Source organism: Coturnix japonica, chromosome 2 (genome assembly GCF_054131305.1).
Source record: "Coturnix japonica strain WE chromosome 2, WE-NBRP24, whole genome shotgun sequence".
NCBI lineage: Eukaryota > Metazoa > Chordata > Aves > Galliformes > Phasianidae > Coturnix > Coturnix japonica.
The window spans coordinates 119,481,536-119,503,077 of NC_140664.1; the positions used below are offsets into that span (position 1 = coordinate 119,481,536).

Sequence of the window (21,542 nt, forward strand, 5' to 3'; positions counted from 1 at the left end):
CAAGTGCATCTATTCCATCTGATATGAGTGAGCTGTATATCAGGGCCAAAGTACTTAACATATGACAGAAAAAAATGTGTGTACTGAATAAAGACATAGGAATAGAAGACCAATAAAGGTAACTAAACATCTGATTACTGAGATAAACTTCAAAAAAATCCCAATAGTTGGAATTATTCTTCCCTTGGGCATGGCTAGTTTCCCCAGAGACATTATTAACACGGTGTACCACACAGCAGGCTTCCTATGGGCTCTTCATAAGTTTAAATGAAAGTGAGGCTTGTTAAAATATATTATTTCTGTCTTTAGAGGATGTACCTGACATGAAGCAGCACTTTGGGTTCAGAATAGAGGGAGAAACTTTGCAGCTTCACAAATGCCTGTTACTATCTGAATCTTGGAGGAAACTAATGATGATCCTGCTTTAAATGACTTAGTAGGCGTGTGGTTATAAATATATACTAGAGAATATATTGCTAGCATTTTAAATCTTCAGTACCAGAAGCAATACATATGTTTCCATTTTAAAACAAAAATTCCATTTGAAAAAATATAGTTACTGGAAATGGCAAACCCTTGCAAATCTTTGCTCTATGAAGAAAGTGGTTTCAGAATCACTCTTTGGAATACCAGGATTCTGGGCTGAACAGAAGCACATTGTTCTCTTTAAATTATATTTAATACTGTGCATGATGGCACCCAACAGAGCTACAGCACCCATGACCAAGAGCAGGCCCTGCTTTTTGCAATATGTGTGTCAGGAAGGAGTTCCAGGCTCTGAGCTCCCCACTGTGCCATGTCAACTACAGCAGAAAAGCCCACACAGGGCACCCACGCTGCCATCCTGTCTGCCGACTGAAGGCTCATTTACAGAGGAAACATCATTTAAGAGCCATTATCCTGCACAGAGATCTGCAAAGTATTAGAAGAACTGCTTGTGCATTACTCTCACAGTGCAATGTAATTTTTAGTGTAGCTGGCACCAAGACAGTAGTTCAGCCAACACAAAGATTATTCCCTTATCAGGAGGGCTTCAGAGCCCAAGAGGGAAATTCACTTTGATCTGTAGTAGCTCACCAAAACCTCAGGAAAATTGGAAGAGACTGAAATACCTTCCCACTTAAAAACATATCTTTAGAAGAAAAATAAAGCTAGCACAAGGAATTCAACACTGATCTGGTTTCAATCTGTGAAGAACACTGAGTATAAAAGCATATAAAAGCACAGCCTTACATCAAAACCAGGGCGTACCCAAGCTGGTGCTTCCAGCATGGCTCAGGGTGAGGCCTGCACAGTGCACCACAGCCTCCCACTGGGAGCAAAAACTAAGTGCTGCTTAGCTGTCAGCTCCTCTCCAGACAAGGCTCACATGCATGCATTTGGTGCAGCTTTGACTTCCAGATAAAATTAAAGCCATTTTTACGATGGCAAATTCTCCTTGACACAGAAAACCTTCAAGTCTTCATTTACAGAAATGCATGCTAAAAAATGATCAAAAGGAAGTATCTCTTTATAAAGAATGCAGCAACCTTGTATTGGAATCCATATAATGTTTCCCAGTTTTGTACAGTTTTATTCAGATTCAACAGACTGCCTCACATTTTCCCTTTTACCAGGGCAGAACAGTTTCTCTCTTCACACAATCCAACCTTCATCAGTCTCATGCATACATCACAAGACCAAAGAGCAGTGCTGAGATTATCCTATCAGATCATTACTCCAGCAGATCTAGCATCTTGTAACAAAAGATTGGGCTGCTAATCTCAGAAAATGGTGAAATAGTTTTCTGGATCTTCTCAGCTATGTGGGATAGGATACATGTGAGGAATAATAACAGCACATCACTTCTGTGATAGTTTAAGGCACAAGACTTGTTAGCTTTTACAGTCCGCAATTATGGATTTATCTCCAATTGTATATAATACAGTTCTAGCCAGGAAATAATCCAAGTCCCAATAAGTAGGAGAAAAGTATGGCTAAAGATGTAGCAGTGCACCGATTAAGCCAAATCACCCTGCATTAAGACATTTTTTTTGCTGTTAAGCCTTTCTAAAAAAGCAACCTACTCAGAGGTGTTATTTCCCTTTTACCTGGTAAGTACTTTTTCTCATTGTAATTATTTGCACTTTTAAATATATGTGGGGAAAAAGCAATCATATTATTAGATCCAAACTGTGACAATAACAGTATGCAGCCTGCTCATTCACAGCAACTCTACTGCTGCTCTGTTTCAGAGAAAAGATTCTCATTTATAAACCCTTGTTTTTTTTATTGAGTTCTACTACAGTAATGGAAACTGAGAATGTTTATTAACAACAGCTCTTGCAACACAAACATAGAATCAGTTCATATTCCTGTTTATAAAAATCTGCAAGTGTCTAAAACAATGGAAGTCAAGAAATACACATTTAAAAAGATGCCTTCTTTAAGATAACTGAAAGACCAACCTATTTTCCTAATCTACTATACACAATCACTTAATTAAGCCATTATTAAACATAAATATCAGTCATAAACAGGAAGAAACACTGTGCTGTGCTGTGTTGGATCTATTCTTGCTATGTATATATTTAAAATGCCTACGGTAGAATTATGTAGAAACATTTACAGAATCTCTTTGCCTTAGACTTGACAGCCACTGAAGCAGCATACATACAACATATTCTATTTTAATCTATATAATAACGGAGAACTATACAACAGGAAAATAAACAGTAAGAATTTCAAACTATTACTCACATTACATAGTGTTTAGTTTTCCTGGTTTTCTCAGTTTTTAGTGCAACATAACAGACTTCCTGAAAGTTCTGTTCTGCAACCCAGACTCTAGCAGGCCATTACAGTATGACTATGTCTGATAACAGTGGCAAGAGATAAAACAGAGACAGGTGCATGTAGCAAAGGAGAGGGCTAAAGAAAAAAAAAGCATCACCAAGAAGGTGGGCTGCAGCCTTTACCATGAGGAACACATTACTGATGGATGTTGAAAAACTGAACTACAGGAAGACTTGTGGGAGAAATCTTGTAGTGGTTGATCTCGTTCATTATTGCCGTGAGTCTTCACTGTGAGGAACTTTATTAGTTATCTTGTGTAAAAACCTGATTAATTTTGTACTTCGGAGTAGTTAACTAATATACCGTACGCGATTCACTGGTGAATGGATGAATTTAATCCTTCTCTTCAAATACAAAAACAAACAAGAATAATCCTTTGTTTTATAACTTTTAAATAGGTAAATTTTTAATGATGCTTAGAGTACATTAGGAAGGCATTCTCTGAAACTGTTTAGCTAAGGGTAACTAGTAAGATTAACTCTGATTTAACAACAGATCATAAACCTATTCTTTCTCACTTTTTCTTCTAAGATTTGTAAAAGATCAAGTTATAGAAACAAGATTAATAATTTATCTCCTGCTGTTTCAGCACTGTCCTCAGTATTTCAGCTTCAATTTGAAAACAGAATCATAAAATTGGGAAGACTCAGAACTCACTGTGGGATGTATTTGTTTCAGCATTTTGACACATAAACAGTTGTAGGGAATAGGGAAGAGGAGGGAATATAGGAACAAACAGCAGGTTTATAAAAGATATATAAACATAGAATTTTATGACATACCTAGTACCAAAAAACACATGAAAAGAGGCACTAATTTCTGCTGTTATCAGTCTACTCTACATCCAACACAGACATACTCACTCAAATTTTACCATAATATTAGGGATGAAACACAAGAGAAGAATTTTTATTTCAAAGTTCTGTGTTGAACAACAGGAAGAAATTTCATCGAAATAAATGAGAGGCATAGTTTTTAAAACGAGGAACTCTAAAACTTCGCCCAGTAGTTGCTAGCTTAAAACAAACACGCTGGCAAACTAACAAAGCAATTGAACACATCACAAAAACACTTGAAGAACTGCTTCTGGTTGGTTACATTGCAGGAAAGCTATTTTAACTTAGCAGAGGATTTTGTATTAGCCAAGTGTGCAGAGTATCAAAATACTTGACATGAAATGAGATATTTCTATATCATAGTCAAATAAAGTCTTGTTTTATAGATTATTTTTTTTCAGTCACTCCTAAGAGCAGGTGATAAATTCATTGATGTTCCCCAAAAAAGAGAGGTAATAAAGGCAAGTTGGAGTGAAATTAAGACCAGAAGTTTTATAAACCCAATATGAAATCTTTTTTTCCCCTTTCTCTTCATATGCCATAAAAGAATTCCAAATAAATCATGTGTGTGTGAAATAAATCTGGCTTATGACAGATTAATCTTTAAAGGCAAGGCTGTACTCATGTTTTCCTCCAAAACTTGTGGTCAGAATCAAAGTAGATTGACAGGATGAGGGAAGATGCTGTTCTTACAATGCCTTCCCCCCAGCCAATCCACCCACACACATTACGAAGGGTACAGTGCACTCTATGAGCAGCATTATGTCTGTGTGAGTGCTTCCCAGGGAGCACACACATGCTCCCAAAGAGACCACAGAAGTAGTAGCCAAGAGCTCCCATTGGACTTGACTAAAATCCCAATTTCTGATTTCCCATTTTCTGTTCAGTTTTCTGTCTTGCTCTTTCCTTTGCATGTTTATCTCACAGAAGAATTCTTCCCACTGACATTACAACATTAGCATAAAATTTATAGCAAGCCAATCAAAGCTGTAGTTTTTGATCACTTGTGAAGTGAGCATAACAAGACAGTTTGATTTCCATGGGCTTACAACTGGAAAACTATTTTTCTGCAGCTATATAAGAATCTTTTCTTGGATTATTTGTAAAATATTTGTTGAAAAGAAAAATAATATTGTACAAGATCTGAACATACTGAAAAATCCTCAAGAATATACAAAGTAAATTAAACCTAGTTTGTAAACTAGACTTCTGATCCTTGGCGCAATCACCAACTTCACTCCTGACACAAAGACATACACAAACATTTGCCAGCCATTGTTTTGCGTATGTTACGTCAGCAAGAAAGAACTCACCAGAAATATCCTTTCAAGTTGATCTTGAATGTCTTTCATTCCTGGAAAAGCAGCAACCCCTTGAATCATTTCTACAAAGATACATCCCACTCCCCTACAGAGGGAAAAAAAAAAGCATGCAATATTAGAAGATTTATTTTAGATTAAAGAGCTATAAACAATGATTTGTCTCTATCATCAATATTCAATATTCAAATAATGTATTTTATTTGTGTTGTATTTTAAATCAGTGCCAGCCTAAATGACAAGCACTTGTACTTGCTGAAAAACAATGTACGCAAATACTTTGTTTTGTGGGTTTTTGAAAGCAAAGAGTAGAGATAAGAGGAAAATGAATGGCTGTTGTTGACACCAGTAAAGCCACAGCACCAACTTTCTGTCTCTATGAGTGCTTCCCAAGGAACACACACATGCTCCCAAACAGACTCTGGGGATGTGGGAGTGGCACTGAGAGAGCATCTTTGGGAGAAGCTAAATTGGATGGGACCATGGCACAGAGGCACATTGGAAGAGTTCAGAGTGAAGGCAAATCTGGGAAAATGAATCAAAAAGACACATGGCTGCTCACAGACAATAAAATATGCTACTGCTCAAATGCAGTTGACTCATGGGATAGGCTTGCAGTTACAGCCTCTCTCCTCATCACCACAGCTGCCTTGCTACAGCTCCTTGCTCCATGCTATCATAAAGGTATTTTGTGCTGATCCCCTCATCTCACTCATTTAAGCCACTGACAGAAGTACTAGGAAACTGGGGAAGAAATATGCAGCCAAAAGAATGGATTCTAAAGAACTGAGGAAAATGTCTGCAGGACGTAAATAAACTACCTGTGTAATTCTTGTGTCTGAGAAGCAAAAGAAGTTAGAAATTTGCATTTGCTCATTTTCTGAATGAAAGAAGCTCAACACTTGTTCCATCAGTCAAAATAAGATTAAGAGAGAATATGTCTCTCAGCTGCAATAGGATGCAGAATTCAACTAAATGCTGTAGCTTGTTGAATTACTATTTCCCATACATATACAACTTGGACATGCAAAATCCTGTGTATGACATAACCCATATCTGTGTGGCAACCACAGAAAAAAAAATTAACTCAGTGCAAATGTCAATTCAATAACCCAAAGTGTATACCAGAATGAAGCAATAACTCCCCAAAGACAATTTCCACCTTCCCCTTAAACTGTGAGTTTTGTCTTTTCAGTCTGAAAACTCCAGCAGTAATCTCTAATTTAACTCTGTTTTCAGAGGTAAACTATTACAACTGGGATTATCAGCAGATAAGCCATGTTTTACTCGTTTCTGAAGGCTCTGACTACTACAGAGCAGAATGAAATAACTCTGTTTCAAGACGATGAGAGTTGATGGTTAAATCACTAGGAAAGAAAATTAAACAGGCAGCCCTATTTCCCATTTCTAGATCCCAAATCAGAGATACAGTAAACAAAGTTTCTCCCTAGACATTGAAAAAGTGGATGAAAACATTGAAGGCAGGGTTCTGGTCCAATTTTGGAATAATTCAGGTGTTTATAAAAGGGAGAGGCTGAAATTTATGTTCCATATGCTGCTGCTGATTACTGAATGAACAGAATTGATTAAACTGCCAGTCATCATTCACTCTGGTTTGTGCTCCATTAGGCACAGATAGGCACAATATATCTTAGTCAAATACTCACAAACAGTATCAGGATCTCAGGCAAAGAAAAATTCAAGATTTCTGTTGGAAGTCGTTTATTTAAGATAGGAAAAAATAAAACCAAAACAGTTCTACAGAAAAGGGGATTAGAGCTCTGTTGCAGCCAGAAAGAGGGCATTTCATCAAACCAGTTTATCATTATAACCCTAAAATGATGCACTACTGCAGAGAAAGTACAGCTAGCTCTGATGGAAAAGAAACACACAGATTTTTCCAGATTATTCTATGCTTTTTGAAAAATACATTTTCAAAATTTTCCAGTCCTAGCAGATCTTGGACAAGAAGGAGCCAAAAATCTAGAAAAAAACTGCAAATACCACAGAAGAAAAATTTCCTGCTTGGAAAGAAGAATCCTATTATGTGGCTTGGGCTGTTGTGTAACCTAGTACTCCGTTTAGTCATATACTGAAATGAGGAGTTAGATGAGCAACTAGTACAAAAATGAAAAGGTTATTAAAATCACTGAGAGAAACATGAAAAAGCTTCCAGCCTTGGGCTGGAGGACTGCTGTTCACTTTGGCCCACTTCAAAATTATGCTTGGTTTCAAAGCTTATGGCACTCAACCAGCACTCTGAAGAACAAGCCCACAGAAAGGAAAGATTAAATGAATACTAAAGAGGGAGAGAAAGAGGAGGGGGAAAAAAAAACACAACATTGAACTGATATGAAATACTCAGAAAGGCAAAAAATCACATAAAGACTTTAAATGGATGTAATGGTATTTTAGATGCTTTAGTGTACTTAGTGAGTTTTTTATTAAGCTCACAGCAAGTAGAAACTAAATGTATGGCAGGAATCCTGAATCACAGACCTTAAATACACACCTGGAACATGAACAGACATAAAAGTCTGTACAAGGCCGTTACATTTAGACTTGTTTTTGGAAAGCTCACAAACCACTAAACAGCTTAGAGATTTTTGAGCAAAGTCATAATGATTTAGAGGCCAGAAGAGCTTGTTTTTAAGGAAAGAAATAAAAGAACTATGTCATTCTTGGCTAAAAGAAAACACAGAGGACAGGGAGAACACAATGACTCTGTATTTAATGTTATGTAAAATGAAAAGCAGTGAAGAATTGGCTAGGATTTTAATGGTTCCCAAAACCATAGATAGATCAAAGATAATCAGAAATGGGAAAAAGCGTTTAGGAAATGAAAACTTCAGGATGTGTTAGAGAAATACTCTTAACAATTATGCTGTACCCAGGCCTCCCAAAGGATGGGAACTCCACAGTTACAGTCATGTGAAACCAGGCAAGCTGAAACACTTAAGAATATCCTTCAGGGAGCAGATTTGCATTAACAGTGGGGTGGATAAGATTATCTCACAGATCACTCCCATCTCTAGTTTCTGTGATGCAAAGATTACATCTTGATATGTGAAATATGACCAATTAACTTGGTTGTACTGTGCATGAATCTCCAAGGGCATGTTATCTATGTATCATCTGGGCACACTGCACACATTGTCATTTCCAGGCAGCATTTCAGAAATCATTTTTGTGGCAGAAATATATTTCAGTACATTCAAATTAAATTTTCCTACTTCCTTGGTAGATCTCCTGACTTTTAATAAGTAAACCAAATGCTGCTAAGTCTGAGATGGTTTTTTAGAGATCTTCCCCGTGGAACAGCATAGGATAACCTTACAAAGTAAAGTGACAGCCATTTAATGTTGAAATGTGCGGCTTACTCTCTGATGACAAAAAGCATGACTAAACCTATTGATGTATTGATGAGACCATATGTGGCCATACCATCTAATATTGCTCTTCTATTGTCCTGCTTAATTTGCTGGGACTTCAGCTGCCACCACCCGTCCTAATATGGGCTAAGAGTTAATAGCACGGCCAAATGAGTTACTCTTGCATTTGAAATAACACAGTAAATGAGACTGTAAAAACGAAGTGGGATGCCTCAGGAAACTACTTATGAGGTGGACTGTTCTGTTTTTCCTCTGCACAAATTCTGTAACTCAAGAACTTATTGTCATAAAATTAGCTTGCTTACTTGGAGCTTGGTTTTGTATTTTTGGTTTACGAATTTGCATTCCTCTGTGCAGCAAAGATTCTTACTGCAACAAGAAGAATCTACAGCCTATCTGCATTTGGATACTACAGTAATATAATATAGATCCAGATACTTTTCTGAAGTACTTTCCCAACACACACACTAAGTATTTTTAGCAGTTTAAAAAGGATGGTACATCTCTCGTTTCAGATGGATAAAAGTTGTTTCTTTGATAGGAACTGCCCTTCCAGTAACCAGAGACAAAGATGTTTTCCTCACGGTCAGTATTTCTTTATATCAGACCTCATGACAATTTTTCAATCAAAAGTTAACTGAGCTGTTAAAAATTTTGAGGAGCTCACTAGCAGTAAGAAGTTTAATTAACAATAGCTTGATTGTTATTGCAATACCCTCGCCTTAATATCCTAATCCTGAAGATTAGCTTTTCTTTCTAGTGGCAATGTCAATCACAACAAACACTGAGGGCAGAAGAACTGATCAACTCTGCACTGTTTGCTCTCTTGGGCCCGAAGCAGCATTTCTTCAGTGTGTACTGGGACTCCTACTCACAGATTTCTGTCATTGCAAATTGTTTACAGCAGATATGGGATAAAGATGCCTTTGTAATATCTCCTATGTAAAAACAATTTCATACACCTGTGTCTAAGACAAGATTCATTATTATTATTTCTTTTTCATAATAAATATCTTAATTACTATCATAGGCCTTTACTGGCCAAATATTCATGAAAGCACACATAGAATTACATCAAATACTCAAATCTACCTCAGGGCAAGTAATATATAGAAAGTGCCAAACACCTTAAAATTACCATTTATTTGTCTAACAATATAATAGAAAATCTTCATGTGAACAGCTGTCCCCAGACTATGATCTGAATTGACATCATGTCCATCAATCCAGATGTTACAAAGTTAAATAACAGTGATTTGATAAGCAATTTCATAACATTTGACTTGCCTAGTTATGAGCAATTTCTTTCACAGCTCTAAGCACAGTTGACGTTCATTACTAAAAGTGAATTTAAAGAGTCAACATGAGGTTACCTGAATTGTTTCTAAGGTTCATTTTTTAAAAGCAAAACAGGATATGCAAAATTTGCCAGCTGTCAGTAAAAACAGTTTTTAGCCAGCTGCATTGGAAAATAAAACATCCCCTGTGACTTCCTGATCTGAGAAACCCAGATGTAGCAGCACATGCATTAACAGAACCAAAAATGGTTTAATAAGCTGTTTAAATTACTTCATTTACTACGACTATATTCTTTCTGTAAGGAACAAATGGGAGAGGTTCATTTGGGGATTTTTCCCTATGTTTCTGTATCACTTATATATGGTTTTTAGTAATTCATAAACCCTTTATGTACTGAAGCTTATTTTCCTTGCACTGACTTTCAAAGGACTGTAAAATTCAAGGATTAAGGAAAGTTACACCAGAGGCAATGCAAAGCCATTTTCATAAGCTACCAGTAAGTCCTCATCAAGAGGAAAAAAAGAAAAAAGAAAAAAGCAGGCATATCAAAGGTTATCACAACTCTTTGATGCAGTTTTAGGTAGCGTAGCACATTCACACAATGCCACTGTATCAAATGCTGTCAGCAGTAAATCACAAAGCCCACTGCATTCATTGATTTCCATCACTAGCCTGACACCGCTAATGCATGTATGTCTTCATTAATATTATTTTATTGCCAATGGCTATTTAAAAAGAAAGCAGGAGAATGTAATATTGTATGTGGATCATTAGCTTTTAGTTACTCCCCTAATGCCCTACACCAGCAAATGAAGTGTAAAAATAGCCTGCAGCCTCTGCCACCTGCTTCCCCACCACTGTCCAGTGGTTAATATTTGGACTCCTTTTTCATGCAGCTGGGCTTTCTCCTCAGTAGGAGCTCCACTTTCCCTTCCCTGGGAGCCCCCATGAAATGTTATTTATCATGGGTAAAGCAAAGGCCCCTTGCTGGTCTTTTTTTTTTTTTTTTCCTAAGCAGAAGACACAGCTGTGCTTTGTGCCTCAACGTTATTTAAATATTTAGTGAAGTGGCTGCCTAGTTTTGACATAATGTGGATTATCAATAAGGACACAAGAGAGCATGCAGTTTCTGCCATAAGGACATAATGCCAGTAATTGCATAAAAATGCTAATGCTACAAACACACTTTTGATAACAAATTACCAAATTATCTTTGTAGCTGATGGAAGATAGGTTTTTCCATGTCTCTGCCTTCCTCTCACTCTGGGAAATCACCAGGTGGTTTTAATGTAATTATGGCCCAGATTTGAGGAGCCTTGCACAAGGAGAGCCCCATGGCTGCCTGAGCTCCAGCAGATCTTGATGCTGAATATGCCATGTCCATGGCAGTAACCCAGGCAGGGACAAACACCTCTCACCAGCACACAGCAAAAACTATCATAGGCAATACAGCAAACACACAAGTAAAACCCAAAGCTCTTCTGTCACATGCAATAGAAATTTGCTGTAAACTGACTTCAGATGCAGCAGTAGATCAGCCTACCATGTGAATGAAACTGTATTACCAGGGCCTTCTAAGCCATCCATAGTTGGCCAGTTTGTGAGGGGTAGCAGAAATCTGAAGGCCAAGTGAATTCAGGACTGCATCAAAGGAGAAGTGGTAGCAGGGTGATGGAGTTGACTGTCCCTCTCTACTCTGACCCTGTAAGGGCCCATCTGCAGTACTGTGCCCATGTCTGGGCCCTCAGCACAAGAAGGATGCAGAGCTGATGGAAAGAGTCCTGAAGGGGGCTACGAGGAGAACCAAAGGGAGGGCTGGAGCACCTCTTGTATAAGGGCAGTCTGAGGAACCTCTACCTTGGTTTCTAACAGTCAAAAAAACACACACACCTTCACTGTTCAACATGGAATTAACTGATGTCATCAAAAGAAGCTAGGTGCTGTAACTTGCATGCATCATGCTGTTCTTTCAAATCTTCAGGCCTAAACAAAGCCTGCAAGTTTGAAAGAAATTTGTCCAACAATATGTCACACACTGACTTTCTGCTAATGGGCAGAGCAGATGAATAGATGCAGTATTTTTGCATCCAGAGAATCCTGGGATTTTCCTTGCTACATCTCATACAATCTGATGGACAGGGCAAATTTGGGCATTTCAGTCGTAAATGCAATGCTTTACCAGTTATGTACTTTAGCAGATATTGATAGTATAGCACTATCCACCATGTGGATCATCATGTGGTATCATAGTTACCAGTTGAATCATAGTTACCAGCTGTTCGCTAAGGAGCAGCAAGCAACAACTCCTAGTATTCTGAAAAGCATTACTGGCTCTGCTAATGCTATGCCAACAGCAGGTACCCACCTGGGTACCATGTGGGTTGCAGGAGGGTATTCATTTATGGAAATAACTGAGTCAACCACAGAGATTACTGCACATGAACTATACCACCATAACATTAAGCTTTAACTACACCATTAACTGTGCCACATATTTGTTTTACACTCACAAAATCGGAGCTAAAGCACCTACATAGTGTGTTGCGCAAAGATGCTATACTGACCACATGTCAAGGCAGGTTGAATATTCTGTTGATCCCAAAAGGACATCTGGAGGTCTGTACCATAGGGTTACCACTTCATTAGAATACGTATGGCTGGGAACTGATTTAGCTCTTGCAAGACCTGTTGGGTAAACACAAAGAAATTAATAAAAACTGAACCAAAGAAATGGTTTGCTGTAGAGTTAAGATCCTTAAAGTATATATGAGATCACATCACGTTAACATGAACACATGTTGCAAGCAACTTTTTTCTACTAGTAACAAAATAAGTTGCTTAATGGAAGAAAGCATCGTTGATTTAATACTTGGCTAAACATAGCTGTGATTACTATGAAAGAATAATAAAATTTGACTTTGATAATGACAACCAGAAGCCCTGGGGAGATGTAAAGTTACAATGTGGTATACTTAAATGAAAGACAAATAAATAAAGTTATTCATTTCCATTAACTACTCATCCTTAGGCATCAAAAGTCTTTCATTTAAGTGCTTAGGAAAAGAGAATGGAAAGGGAACTCCCATACATACAGTGACACAGATTAGATGTTTTTTAGGGGAGCCTAAGAAAACCTGCTGTTGATGCTGCAAATTCCAGCCTGCTTATTCAAATTTGTATTTGAAAGCAGTAGAAACACTCAGACATTTCCATTCAAATAAATATTAATATTGCAGCAATACATCCAAAAATGTTACATGCAAAATTCTTCTCTCTCAAAATATATACATTGGCAGTGCAGCAATCTCAGAAACAGAAATCAAAATGATGAAAGCTGTAACCTACTAAAAATATACTATTTACAATAATTGTCTTTCAAGTTTGTCAGACATTTAAAATGACTCACAGAACTATATAACTATAATCTACCCCATGTAAAACTGGAAAGATTTTAGGAGAGATTCTCATGTGCTTTTATAAGCATCAGTAAAATGTGTATCTTTCTAATGGTTCTCCTACAAGTGCGTCACTCATCAAGAAACTGGAAAAAAAACATTTCCAGGACTTTTGGTGACTGTTCCCATCACCTACAAACACCTTTTCCAAGCAGCTTGCTCCTGCTTAGTGCCTTGAGACCACCCTGTCCCTCACTGGGAACACCAGACATGCAGAAGTAATAGAAATCAGTGCAATGCACCACTGCTTTTTTTCTTCCTAAACAAAGACTTACTGGTTTCCCTTTCACACAAATAAAAAAATGAAATCACTAACAGGTCACAGTCATGTCTTACACCTCACATAAACCAGAAAGCGGCTATGCCCTCAGAAAGAAATACACAAAATGAGAATCACATAAAAGTAATGATGAGAGTCCTTTGCACCTTTCTTAATGCACTGGAGAAGCTATTTAAGAACAGTTAATCTCAGTGAATACATCTCCATAGTAATGATGGCAAATCTTGCCAGTAGGTTGCATTATCAGCTGATTATAGCAATTAGACCAGTGTAGGGGAATAATTTGACCTGTATGCCAAAATGTCTTTTAAAAAAAAAAAAAACAAAACATAAAACAAAACAGCAACAAGAACATTTTAAATATGAACAAACTATTTTTTTTTCCCCGCTTCAGTTTTCAGACTCCCATCTCCCTTATATTTGTCCACTTGATCACTAGCTTGACCAATACTTGGCTCATGTAAAGAACGCAAGGTCGGCAACTGCAGCACACCTCAGAAGAGGAGAGGTAGCCTTATGCTACCTGCAGTACCTGTCATAGAATCATAGAATGGCCTGGGTTGAAAAGGACCTTAAAAACCATTTAGTTTCAACCCCCCTGCTCTGTGGTTGCCAGCCACTAGATGAGGCTTCCCACAGCCACATCCAGCTTGGTCTTGAATGCCTCCAGGGATGGGGCATTCACAAGTTACTTGGGCAGGCACCTTTGAGGTTGCTACATCTGGTTTCTCAGTTATAAGAGGATCATTACTGGAACTGAGAAAGTTAGGAAACAAAACATTAATTTGTAAGAGCAAATCAAGCTCATACACTGACATCAAATGGCATAAGTGATCCAGGTTTAAGAGGTTTCAAGCCATAAGTTTTATATAGTGGCCAACTGGTTTCCTGCTCATGCACTTACACTAAATTTGCAGATTACATGGCCAAATTTAGCAGAACTGAACAACCAAGGGAAATACATGGAAAGGCTAAAATTTGACACAAGAACATTTGGCGCAGCCCTCTGTTTTAGTCAATTGCTTTTCCAGTACAGAATTCAAAGGGCCCAAATTAGGCTAATGCCTTGGAGGAGCTTCTTTTTCTTAGGAATGAGAACAAAGTTTGCTTTTCTGAAGAACACTCTGCACAAATACAGCATTTGCAATTATGAACACTTTCATTTGAAGACTCAAAATTAATGTAAATGTCTCTCGTCCCACTTGAAGCATGAAAAACACCCTCATCTTTCAGACATATTTACAGTTTAAAAGCAGCGCTACCAAAATATATATATATAAATACTGACAAGATTCCGTACTTCTTGTTTTGATGTTCCAGATGTGCACAGATGACAGTTACCATCTTGGGTTACTTTGGGGAGATTTTTTGTTTGTTTAAAAAATATGCAGAAAAAAGCAAACAAACAAACAAACAAAACCCCTATGCATTTCATACCCCTTTGCACATTAAAATATGCTTACCCATGCAAAATTTATTTAACCACATCCTTCAACTGAAAGGAAACTGAAAGGTAGGATTAATTAGCACAGCATGTTCAATCACTTTCTTTGAGGGTTCCCTGTCTGTTTCCATGGATACCCTACAGGAAGTGTGACAGTCTCCTTTGAAAAAGACAGAGCTCATGGTTGATCATCTAAACTTCAGATCTTAATGGATATGACAAACAAAAGCCAAAAGGGAGATGGTGACATCGCCAGGTGAAGGCACAGCATTTACATATGGCTGCCTGCACCTTTCTTGTCTGTGAAGAGGCATAGACAGCTCACTGACAGTTGGTGAAGTCCCTCCCAGATCCTACAGCCTCCAAAACATAAAAGGTCACCACGCAGCCTGTGTCTGGCCTCATTTGGAAAGGGCGAAGCCAAGCATAAGGCCCAGTGATTAAAGTCAGGTGGCATCAGCCCTGCTGAGTATAATTATGGCAACAACAGACATTCCTGTTATCCAGGGAGTTACTTCATTGTCTATTATTTATCCTAGCTGGAAGAAGAAACTTTCCTCATGCATTACATGCCACTAAGCTTGCGCAGCAACATCTACTTGTGCTGTGCCACAAAACATAGCTGTATTTTATATCATTCATTAAATAACAGCTCATGTGATCCTGTAATGCCCTTTATTTAAAACACAGGCTGACAGTATGCTGGTGTATGGAATAGAACAGAATGGAATGGAACGGAATGGAATCTAACCCTAACTGTCTGAGCTCTGCAGGACAACTCAAAAGCAAGAAGATATTTCCCTGCATGGTAAACACAACTTTCTCTGCTTCATCTGTTTTTACATTTTATCTCAGACCCAGAGACTATCTCTGATTTCACCTAGCATCAGTTAGTGATATATCAGATTTATTTGTACTGATTTATCACCTTTGATTTTTTTTTGTTTGTTTGTTTTTAATTTATTTTATTTTAGTTGGCTTTTCAAAGAGAAAGCAGTTATATCCAGACCCAAATCCTATTCAGTACAGATACCTTTGGTTATGAGCACAAATATTAATATTTGATATCTTTTTGCTGCAGGATTACTTTCTAGTCAAATTCATGCGACAACCAGCAAGCCTTTGTTCACAGTGAGCTTCATCCTGCAAATGTCAAAGACAGTAATGGCTGCAAAAAGGAGGGCTTGCCAAGTATGTGCATTGTTTTCCTTTCCATCATACTTTAAATATATTGATTTGTTTACTTTTTTTATTTAGATATAACAAAAAGGGCTTTAGTAAGGCATGCTGCGAACAAAAAAAAAAAAAAAGTTTTTTCTCTTTCAGTGTTGCTTATCCTTGATTCCTTTCTTTCATGCTTCTCTTCTTTGATTCTTGTCCATTTTTATTTTTTTTTCAACTACTTTAATGTACATGGTTTGTTACCATTGTTCAGTAACAATATTAAAATATTATTAAGTTAATCTATTGAAGATCATGTGTTGTCAACTTTGCTTAAGCTATTTATTCAGTTACTTATTTACAAACAGAGACATATTTATTCAGTGAATACCCAAATTACAGCAAAACAGAAGTAAAATGGGTAGAAACTGATGCTGTTTCAACAAGGCACTCGGCTCTCCACCCCAGAATTCAGTTCTTGGCAAGTAAACGTACTGCAGCCTGAAGGTCCATCTGCTGAACAGAACTCATCTGTCCCTTATCTGTAGCTTATCTGAGCTAAATTTCTTTCAACTATGATAAATTACCTACAATATCCTTTGCCTTACTCCTAATGCAGCCACCAGTTCACTGTAGTGATATTCATTTACAAAAGTCACCCAATACTAGAGAGAGCCTAATTAGGTTCCCTGGTTAATATTCCCTAAATACACTTGGGCAATGACTAGTCTTCCCAAGCAGAGAGCATGAGTCAACCTTCACAAGACAGGCAGCAATAAGTCAAGCAAAAGGCATGTGTGCCTGACAGCCTGGGTTTTCCCACACTATCACTTTTTCTAATAAAAGACTTTTCTCCCTGCAAATCTTATCTCACGCATGCCTTCAGGCAATCCCCGTGTAGGTGATAATTATTCTGGTCTGTGTAACGGTCTCCACCATCAATGTGACAAACACAAGGGTTTGGATGAAGGGAAGATGCAGAAATATTTTTTTCTACTAACAAGAAACAAGAATTTACCCTTCATGAAAAGCACTTCTTTTTAACAACTCAGCATCAACTCTTTCATCTACCTCCAAAGCCATCCACAAGACCATAGGTAAGGGATAAGGAGATGTTCAGTATATTAAAGGCCTTTGTGATTAATGTGACTGAAAACCATCCTAACTATAAAGCTGTTTGTTTCTCTGCTTTAAAAACTTCCTGATACATATTGAAAAAGCCTGCTGATGATGAACACATACAATGACTGCCAAACTCATTCATTCTCCATTAGCAGAAAGGAACACACAAACAGTTCCGTTCCAATCAAAAAATAGATGGCACAGAAATGCGAAAGAATACATGTTCCATTTTTGACATAGTGAAATTATATATATTCCCATGATTTTCTGGGTCAGCATAAGTGTGTTCAAACTGCCTCTCCAATCTAGAAGCTGAAAAATAACGGTGTGGGTAGGATAAAAAGAAAAAGAAAAGAAATCCACACTAACACTGCCAACACTGTAAATATACACACAGCCGTGACAGCTCACAAAATTCAAGGACAGCAAGCAATTTCACATCAAAGATAACTTCTGCATTAATGAAAAGACTTGGATTCATTAGAAACATGAGATACATGCCCATGATATTTTAACTATTCACTGTTTCATATCTTGCTATTCACTTTCTGGATCTTTGCTTAATGATCCTCATTTTCTTCTGCCACAAAACATTCTACATGAAAATGATTACCTCTCCTCTTAACAACATCCCAGCACGAATACATTGCTTTGCTAATAAGGCCACAAGTGAAGAAGTCAGTATTGCTCATTCCAGTTAAGTTTTTAGGTTTGAAGCAAAGAGTTAACAATGCCAGAACAGATGGTTTTACATTGGGAGGATCTGCAAAGAACAGGGAGGAAGTTCTAGAAAGGACAAACTATAAGAAAATAATTCTCAGTTGAAAATGAGAGGTAATACATTTGAGAATGTTTCAATATTCCCCGAGAAAAGAGGTAACTGGGAAGCAGCTATGAATCAACGAGCAATGTACTAAACAGTTAGAGTTCAGAATATAGGAACATTAAAAAACAAAACACAAAACAACAACATGGAGTTTTAAGACTTATGAATAAAGCTCTTGCTGAAGACAACACAGGTTGCAGACTACTTTCATGCAGATTTGAGGAGTAATGTTCTTGTTTCCCTATCATCAGACTTTTTCCCTTATAAACCAAAGGAACTCAGAAAAGAAAATGTAAAGTGATTCAGACCATGAGGGAAAAATTGCACTGCAGAGATGAAGATAAACCTCTGTATGTGCAATCTGGTGTAGTGTAATAGCCCATCAAGCAATGACCGTAGAAATCAACATCTTACTGCAATGCTACTTGTGTTAACAATTGACTGTGTTCCCCATCTGGCCAACTAAAAGCATGACTACAAGAGCCAATTTTGGATTATTCCATCGTGGGACCAAGTAAAAATGAATCAACCTTTATCAACTGCTATCTTGATAATTTATCATTCAATAAAATGCAGTAGGTACTTGACATATTGCATGAGACAGGCTAAATAGGAAATACTGGCAAGGAAATAAATAACCTTTCTCAGAGCTGTTTAAGACTTATATTTGCAGAAAAATGTCATGTAGACAAACAACCTTCCCCTTTGTTCAGGTGCTAAGGGGACTGAACACACACCAGACTCAAACTCTTTCGATACATGACAGCAGTACCATTTAAATCCTTCCACCGCAATGTTTCATTAAATCTGACAGCTGAAGAACTGTTAAATAAGCATGTTTCGTTGCTAGTGTAGTGACTCACCAACATCCACAGAGAAACACAAAAGCTAAGTTTCACCATGGGTTTTATATGCAGATATCTAAACTCAGTTGTTTACACTCAGGTAATTTTGTTTCTGAAGTGACCATACAGCACTGATCCTGACTATATCCTAATGAGGACCACAGCTCAGTGATACCAATCTGGGGCTGCTGGAACTCGGCTCAAAGGCTAAGATACTTCGGCGTCTATTAGAATGTTGCTGCATGGAGTGAGACAATAACATTTTTCTGATCCATCATTTCTAGTTCAGAGGTAAAATACCCAGAGAATTTTGATGAAAATAATGGTTGGGTTAAGAAGCTTATTAAAGTATCTGTAAATTTATTTACAAACAAGGAAGATCCCAGGACTTAGTTTAGGCTAATTTAACAAGAGCAAGGCTACATGAAAAAGCAAGTGTTAGAACAATGTTACTACAATCTACAAACAATAATCACCCCTGAAAATTAGATCTAATAATTATTTCTATTTGTATATCCAATGCTGATGATACCATTTTGCATTATACACAAAAGTGGAACTTGTGAATCTCAGTGTGGGCACTGAAACACCATTTCTTACAACACAAGTCCTGGCCTATGCGCGTATAAATGGCCCCATTCTGCAACTAACAGATCCGCCAGTGCCTGGCTCCTGCACTTCACACCCAATGCCATTAAGTTTGATGTGCCTGCGCTACCAGCTAAGAGCCCCCCGCCATGCACGTCCCTGCTGCAGGACACAGCTGCACTGGTTCCACCTCACAGGCCTGGCATCTGAGCCATGGCTGGCACAAATGGTTCTGTAGCAATGGGGAAGTTTAACCCAGGCTGCTTCCAGGACCCATGCCAGAATGTTCATAGATAACAAAGATATTCAGCTAATACTTGGTATTCCTGCAATACATTATTCTCTTTAACTTACATATTTTCTTAAAACATTGTCGTGGCTTTTCTGTGGAAGAAGTCTGGTACATTTTGCATGCACTACCACATCAGTACATATATTTGCATGCTAGATAATGCCTGCAGAATCTAAAAACACATCTATCCGTACTGGCTTAAGTCAGAGAAAAATGATCTGAAAAGATAGGGCAATACAGTACAAGCATCGACACAAAGCTAACAAAACGAAGCAGAAGTCTATGCTATTTGAAGAAGAAAATAACTATAGGAGACCTAAAGATTTCACTAAATTTTAACATTATTTTCACTTTGCCTTAAAGTGTGAGACCATTAAGAAAACCTATGTAAGTACAGCTGCTTCTGTGTTATAATGCAGCAACATATTATGACAGTGATCTCTGGAGCCTCAGATGCATCTGTTCAATTGAATTGCTCCTCAAAACTCATTTAATGTCGATGTCATCTTGAATTAGCTGAATCACAAATCTTACAAGGAAAGTTTTGTGAGAGACATTCCAATATGCTTAAGTCTAAATGATGATCTGACTTTACATCAGTAGTCACGCATCTGTATTCCTGCAGAGCCACCTAATCAGTTCATAATACAATTTTGTCACAGAGAAAGAAGAAATGAAAACAGGCAATTTCGTTTTAAAAAATTTACATTAGAAATGCATTAAAGCTGTGGATTCTACAATGTAATTCTGGAAAGAGGTAGTCAAAAAGCAAATGCTTGTCATGTGGCATCTTTCTAGAAAGTGATACTGAAATGCCACTGCCAGCAAGGCAAAATTGGAGCTCTTAGAACAAAATCTACACTGTTACATAGTTGTAACCTTACTAAGCCAGTGGAACTGCAAATCCCTTTATTGAAAAAATGAAAACGTTAGTACTGAATCCAAAGCATTCACTTCTCTGCTTTTTCAGACTATTGCTGTGCTTCTCCATGCAGTGCTTGATGGAAACTACTTCTATATTGCAAGAATCACAGAATCACAGAATTACCCGGGTTGGAAGGGACCTCAAGGATCATGTAGTTCCAACCCCCCTGCCTCTAATTGTATTTTCACATGGGCAAAATACCACTGCCATATTATTAGGAACTTTGCAACATTTGATATTTTCTTTAAACCATTTCTTATTACAAGTTTGCATGTATGAACAAATCTGAGGTACACAGGTGAGAACATCTTATTTTGATAATCCATTCAGCATCACATCCTGCAACCTGCATGGCCATAATTTTGAGCACCATCCTGAGCAAGGAACTGTCAGTTTCCAGAAGGTAAATTAGAATTTCATGTTTATAAAGTACATTTCAGTAAGACAGTGCTTTTTATTATCATTGATTTTTGAGTTCTTTTCCTAAGATCTATAGATCTTTCTTATGATCTCTAGTTTAAAGCTGAATTGAATTTCCACCTTGCTTGATAATTCCAGAACTTAGTGTCAATTATTATAGTATCAACACAATAAAGACATTTTCTTCTAGTGCATCAGAGTCAGTACCTGCCTCTATCATCAAACATACCCACTACAGTTAGTAAGTAACTTAAACACCATTACAATGAAATAGTGTTAAAACCAAATATAGCCACAAGAGTGAATAAGAATAAAAAATAAAAAAAAAAAAAGAAGTTACTAAGAAGTGACTTTAAAATGATGAAATAGAATTTGAGTATCATAGAATCCTTAGAGTTGGAAGGGACCTAGGTCATCTAGTCCAACTCTCCTATGACGAACAGGGACACCTACAGCTAGAGCAGGTTGCCCAGGGCCTGATCCAGTCTCATCTTGAAAGTCTC

At 37.5% G+C, this 21,542-nt stretch overlaps 1 protein-coding gene across 7 annotated transcripts in view; it reads right to left on the reverse strand.

Annotated features, from left to right (window-relative positions):
• CDK14 (cyclin dependent kinase 14) overlaps nt 1-21,542 on the reverse strand; it is a 289,389-nt gene that overhangs the window by 113,470 nt on the left and 154,377 nt on the right. For all 7 annotated transcript variants that reach the window (XR_014943062.1, XR_014943061.1, XR_014943060.1 and 4 more), the window contains 2 exons: nt 12,246-12,366; nt 4,985-5,078 (listed from right to left, as the gene is read on the reverse strand). Coding sequence is in view for 4 of the 7 variants with exons in the window: in XM_015853369.3 (XP_015708855.1) it covers nt 4,985-5,078; nt 12,246-12,366 (215 nt within the window). In the remaining 3 variants the exon portion in view is untranslated. The remainder of the gene's footprint in view (nt 1-4,984; nt 5,079-12,245; nt 12,367-21,542) is intronic.